The sequence below is a fragment of the Henckelia pumila genome, chromosome 4, assembly GCF_033568475.1.
Source record: "Henckelia pumila isolate YLH828 chromosome 4, ASM3356847v2, whole genome shotgun sequence".
Classification (NCBI taxonomy): domain Eukaryota; kingdom Viridiplantae; phylum Streptophyta; class Magnoliopsida; order Lamiales; family Gesneriaceae; genus Henckelia; species Henckelia pumila.
Genome location: NC_133123.1, coordinates 463,712 through 469,747, shown reverse-complemented (window position 1 = coordinate 469,747; position 6,036 = coordinate 463,712). Strand labels below are relative to the sequence as shown.

Genomic DNA, 6,036 nt, shown 5'->3' with positions numbered 1-6,036 from the left:
TTATATTCTCTCACTCCAATGTAATCAACCAATAACTAAAGTTGCATAATAACAAACTTTACTTAACAGAAAATATTGCTAAAATGACGTGGCTTATTGGGTGTATATATATACGTACCAAGTTATATATGTAGTCACTGCATGCTAATTTATTCCTCTTTAATCAAGTTTTTGTATTTGTAATTTCAAACGTTACAGCAAAGACTGAAACTTTAATAAAGCCAGAAATTAAGCTCAACCCTTTAATCTACGTGGTTCCTTATTCTCCTTTCACACTTGAGAGGTGCGTGAAAATAGATACTGTAAATTGCAATAACGGATTTTGTATATATTTTATGCACTTCAAAGCATAAATTCCCAATATAAATCATAGATACTGTACAAATTTGAGTATATATATATACGACTGAAAGAATCACTGTGAGAAACCAATCCAGATCAATATTCACAAACTAATTCTGCACAGAGAAGAATACACCCAAATCCCTTGATACTGGGTTAGCAATATATATTTACTTAATAATGTAACTCACCTTCCAATCTGCGTATACATCTCATCTAAGGCACGATAAAGTGTGGCGGCAGCAGGTGGTCGGGGTAATGAACCACAAAGAATTTCCGAAGCATTTATAAACTGGTTACCGTAAAACCTTGAATTTTCTCGTGCACGAGTTGTGACAACACTCCCTTCCAAAGAACAACCGATAAAAGCACCTACAGAGCAAATTTGCAAACAGGAAACAATCCATTTAGTAAGAGAGAGCTTAAATCCATATCCCATACAGCACACTTTAGAGACGTACAAATAAGGTGGATAGAATAAAACCTTTACTACAGCTATATGTATAACAAGCAGCAAGTCCACTAGGACCAGCTCTTATATCAGCTTCTGCAGTGCGCCCAATAATCCCTACTGCTGCACTCAGACCAGCTCCAATTGAAAGATGTGTATCACTACAAAAGGTTTTTACAGCATCATTTGTCCTCAGTACAATGATGAAGTCCGTCAACTCTCCACCAGCCTGCAAAGGAATATCAATAAAGGATATCACAACCCAACCGATATGTTACAAAACTTATGAATTTCTAAGAGCTTTCATTATCGTCATTAAAACTTAATATGATAAAGTAAAACCACACAAACTTAAATCATCTGGTATTTATAAGCAATTGCTAATCTTCCAAAGAACAAACTGACACAGCCGTTTATGAACTGGTAAGAAAATGATCATATAATTTCCCATCCATAAATTGTTAAAAACTATTGCAGCAATTACCATAAAACAAAAGGAAAAACATAAAAAGACCGTAAAAGCTAAACAGCGCCACTTCACCTGAGCTCCCCATCCTACACCAAATGAAGAAATGGCAGATGGTGGTGACCATAAGCCATCCTCCCGACGAGCAATCACCAGACCCGTTCCAATATTATATGTAACCATCATTCCAACTTTCACAACTGTAATTATTGCAAAACCTAAAGCATCTTGCAATATGGATCCTGGAATTTTCTTCTCTGGTCCCAAGGAACCAACCTGGCAAAATTACACAGTACAGAATATATTCAGGGTATCAATACAATGAGCACAATAACATTAACTAGAGAGAATGTTTTGGAAAGAGAAGTCCTTCTTCCCCTCGGTCAAATTACTAGACACACAGCTTGAAGATTCATAACGTACAAAACCAAAGTTCCCAACTGCATAAGCAAGTGCTCCGTTTCTTATTTTAGGATATTCACGGAGATCAATGTTTTCAACTTGCCAAAATACCTCGTCTGATTTATGAGCTAGGAGGAATATTCTTGGCCAAAAGATTTGACGATAAAGAGGAAAATTACATGTGAAATACTCACATGCTCCATTATCACCTAAAATTCCATGTTTCAAATTGCTGAATTTAGTTTTGTCTGTGGTGATAATACATGCCTTTTAGATATTTTTCCACTCAAATTAAAGCGAAATTAATCACAGCATGACTTAAAGAAAGATATGACTCAAACAAGCACCTTACTGTAACTGCGAATGGTGTTCGTGGCCTTGTAAATTTCATGCTCCATTGACTGTCCCCATGGAAAATTTACCCAGGATCTTAAAGTGCTTAAGTCCGTCAGATCATGTGTTGGCAGCTGTGCAGCACGACTAACAAGATCCATCAAGTATGGCTGCACATATTCTAGGCGCACACAACATACATCACACACTCGTTGGGGATCCCTGGTGCGAAACTTCTCAGGTAATAAGCTCCTTCCTTTCGTACACTCACTGCAAAAGATTCCTCCACAAAACCGACAGTGATGCCTAGTACACATGATTGGGTGAAATCGCACACTACAAAGCATACAGGAAGAAGCTACACTATCTGGCAACCATTTTGGTGGTTCAGATTCAAGAATTTCTTGAGTATTACTGAAATTAGCTTCTGTGAGAGTTTGAGCCATCTCTTTCCAAGCTTGCCCAATCACGTGGGCCGATATACATGAAATTAGGGTAGCATCCCCTGAAGCTAGAGCAGTCACTTTCCCGCGTGCCACAAGTAGCATCTCAACTACCACATCCCACATGGTCAGTTCTTTTTCTGCCCCAATGGTCTGATCCCAACCCAATTCTCCTTCAGGCATAAATCCACCATTTGAACAAACACCTTTCGTCCATTCTTCATGCTCACTTTCTGACATTGGAGGAACGGAAACAGGTATCCACATCCCAGTTTCTTCATGAAGAGGCTTTTCATAATAAAAGTACTTCTCTTCTGGACTCTCCCTTACACACAAGATTTCCTTCTGGGAGCTACTAGTTTCTTCATTTTGAAGTAGTGTTCTAGGAAGGCTTTTAATTGAAATTCGAGGATCATGAATCACATTATTTTTGTCAATCTTTTCAGTTGAGGGAGAATCACATTCCTTGATCACAGGTATCTGCCGATTTAGGTGCTTGGCATTCCACTCCTCAGGGGGACGTAGGCCGTCTATATCAGTCTCGGAATGAGTGAGTGGGTAGTGGCAGTGAAAAGCACTACTTTCATTAGTTGAATGCCCTAAATTTTCCAATGAGGAACAAGAACCAATCTCTTCAGCTTTAGACGTGATTTGGTAAGTTAAATCCTCCTCCATAACGTTTTCCTGGGTTACATTCTCAGACAAATCGACACAATACTTTTCCCCTTTGCCATGCTCGCTCTGAAGGCGAATTTTTGCATCACTCGGTGGGCTTTTGCTCGGTATTGGAAAGTTAGAAATGGATTGTCCAACTACCAGGGAGTCTGAGGATTCTTGATGATCAAATTTCTCATGGGTATCCATTACTTCCTTGATAAAAAAGCGGTGAGTTCTATGCATAAAGGAAAAACAAAAAGAAAGAAAATCGAACCTAAAAACAGGAGATTCAGATAACAAGAAGCAGAATGAAATCAGAAAGTTTTTGAACCAATTTTGCTTGGTGCTTCAACACAGAACAATCTATATTTGCACGGTAAAACTGAACCTACCATAACCGATGACCGAGAGTGGATCAAAAGTCAGAACAAATCAAAGAGCGCTCATGCAAACAAATTCGGGCTTCACCTGTAAAAGAATCAAGTTAAAAGTACAAAAAAAAATTGGCAACTGATAGGACTACGATCGAACGAACAAGCTAATCAAACTCGATACGAGGAAATCCGACTCTAATAGCTCATGCCATTCCATTGGATACCATCAAACAGCGAAGTCAATCTTCCACAGAAGAACAATTGAATACAAACCACCAGAAAATCAAAGACTCGATGCCAAGCTCAATCGACCCCTGAAAACTGATCGACTCGAAAAACAAATCTTCCGAAGATGTTGACGCCGATCCAATCCACTCCTGCCGTGATGGCTTGGATCATGTGTTATAGAATCCTCTCTCTTTCAGCTATCGAAGGATTACCATTTAATTTTTGAATAATTAAATAACTTTCACAGGAATGAACAAAGGCCCATTAGCTCAGTTGGTTAGAGCGTCGTGCTAATAACGCGAAGGTCGCAGGTTCGAGACCTGCATGGGCCAACATTCATTGAATTTTTATTTATATAAATAGTCTCCTTTTCTTTTTAACCCTCCGACAACTGAAAATTTACCTCAGTATCCCAACTAATTATTCAGCTCACGATGCTCCATTTGTGAATTCGATAGTTGCTTACGATCTTTACTGATCCATATAAACATGCACAAAATGATATATTTCAAAATGTTCAAATATTTTTATTACCAGGGTCAGGGTGCATTATAATCAGTGGAATGATCACTCATTTCTTTGAATTTTTGTGTAGTCAAGTGTATATGTTTGTATTATAATCTTTAAAAAAGGCTTTGTCTTTATATGTATGATTATAGATAGGGCTGGGATAACGAGCTAAAATACCGACTTTTTGGCATATCGTACCAAACTTTTTTTGAAATATAGACATTTTTTTGGTATATTGAATTTTTTTTTGGTATTTATATGGTACCAATATAGATTTTTTCCATAACAACATTTCATAATTTTGATATCGGTACCGGTATGAATTTTTTTCATGCTAATATTTTTTATACGGTATACCGAAAACCCACCCCTATGTATGAAGCTTTCTTTAATTTTTTCATGTGAAATGGAAATATTTGTACGACTGTTTGATAAATTCTATGCGTTTGTAGATCCGAGAACTTGCTGGTATTGCTATCGGGACAACCATAATGCTTATTGTCATGTTTGCAGATCAATATTGATATACCTCAATAAAGTGATCTCCTTGGACGAGCTGAAGAAACTCCTCCAAATAAGAGATGAACTGCTGCTGACCTGAAACCACTAACAAGAATGTTAAGGGGGGCCGGAAGGTGTTCCGGCGTATCCCCTCCGACGCTCAAGTCAGATGTTAGGATAGCGAAAATATAGAGAGTGGTGTGTGCCCACGAGTGAAGAATTAGGATGCAAATAATGAAAATGAACCTGGTATTTATAGGAGAGAGCTCCGGATTTAACTCCTACCTTCCTTATCAAGAATCCGCGAATCCCGGGATCACAATCCCGAATATTTAGGCTGAGATCTCGCCCGAATCTTGTCTGAGGTCATATGGAAAAGGGATGAGTGATCTATTGCTGAACCCCTGAACTCAACCCGAGCACTGATCCTAACATCTTAGCTAGCTCATCAAGGTTGTCCAACCCCTCTACCGAGCTAACTCCCTACTGACATCGGGGCTGAGATGAATTCCAGAGCTCCCAACCTAAGATGGAGATGATGGTGGAGGAGTTTGAAGGAGGTCCCGAGCTCCCGAGCTGAGCTCCCGAGCCGAACTGGATGATGTTGTGGAGGAGCTTGACTGAGCTCCCGAGCTGGGTGATGGTGGTGGAGGAGCTTGACGGATCTCCCGAGCCGACCTCCTGGACCATCCTGTCTATCTAAGAATTGATCTTTATCTTAGGGTCGTCTTTGAGCTGAGGTGATTTCCTCATCGGGGTATCACAAGTCCCTCCCCTAAAAGTCGAATTGAGGTAAAAGACTCGAAATTCGTTTTTATGTTGAGATGACCCTAAGTGAATACCGAGCTAAGGTGCCTCACCGAGCCCAGCTGTCATTCCGGCCAGTACTATGTAACGGTAATTTTTTTTTTTTTGAATTCTACTCGATCTGAGCCGTCCACCTGTCCCAAGATCAACGACCTGGATTGATCCGAACTTCTATAAATAGGCCTCACTGTAAAAAATTCATTTTTACTTTCTTCGTCTCTTGTTTTTGTGAATTCTCTCTTGAATTCCTTTCTTTTTCCGAGCTCCTTTGCTTTTCTTCCCTTCTCAAAGTTTCCGAGCTCCTTTGCTTTTCTTCCCTTCTCAAAGTTTCTGAGCTCCCTAAGTAAGTAAACACTCCTCATGGCTACTTCTTCCCGAGCTTATTCTGGAAGCTCAGACGAAGTATTTGCTGAGGTGGATCGATTTGATTCCCTCGCTCTTACTGCAGGAGAGCCTACAGGCCAGGATCCTGCTTTCGCATCATCCCCTGCTCAGGATGATGACCTGGGCTACGACCCTGAA

The 6,036-nt window shown here is 39.7% G+C and overlaps 1 protein-coding gene and 1 non-coding gene across 15 annotated transcripts; one reads left to right on the top strand and one right to left on the bottom strand.

The window, feature by feature from the left end:
* Positions 1-354: 354 nt before the first annotated feature.
* LOC140860103 (uncharacterized) lies at positions 355-3,891 on the bottom strand. 14 transcript variants are annotated; one of them, XM_073262889.1, is made up of 6 exons: positions 3,630-3,891; positions 3,487-3,562; positions 2,009-3,329; positions 1,335-1,535; positions 827-1,022; positions 355-714 (listed from the first exon to the last, which is right to left on the bottom strand). In XM_073262889.1, exons 3-6 carry the CDS (start codon positions 3,299-3,301, stop codon positions 530-532), a joined length of 1,875 nt encoding a protein of 624 aa, XP_073118990.1. In that variant the 5' UTR covers positions 3,302-3,329; positions 3,487-3,562; positions 3,630-3,891; the 3' UTR covers positions 355-529. The 14 variants fall into 14 exon arrangements, with proteins under 14 accessions (XP_073118990.1, XP_073118993.1, XP_073118991.1 ...); XM_073262892.1 differs by having other exon boundaries at positions 2,009-3,303; XM_073262890.1 differs by having other exon boundaries at positions 3,650-3,891.
* Positions 3,892-3,954: 63 nt separating this feature from the next.
* TRNAI-AAU (transfer RNA isoleucine (anticodon AAU)) lies at positions 3,955-4,028 on the top strand. Its single transcript has one exon. It is a non-coding gene; the product is annotated as a tRNA-Ile (tRNA).
* The last annotated feature ends 2,008 nt before the right edge of the window (positions 4,029-6,036 follow it).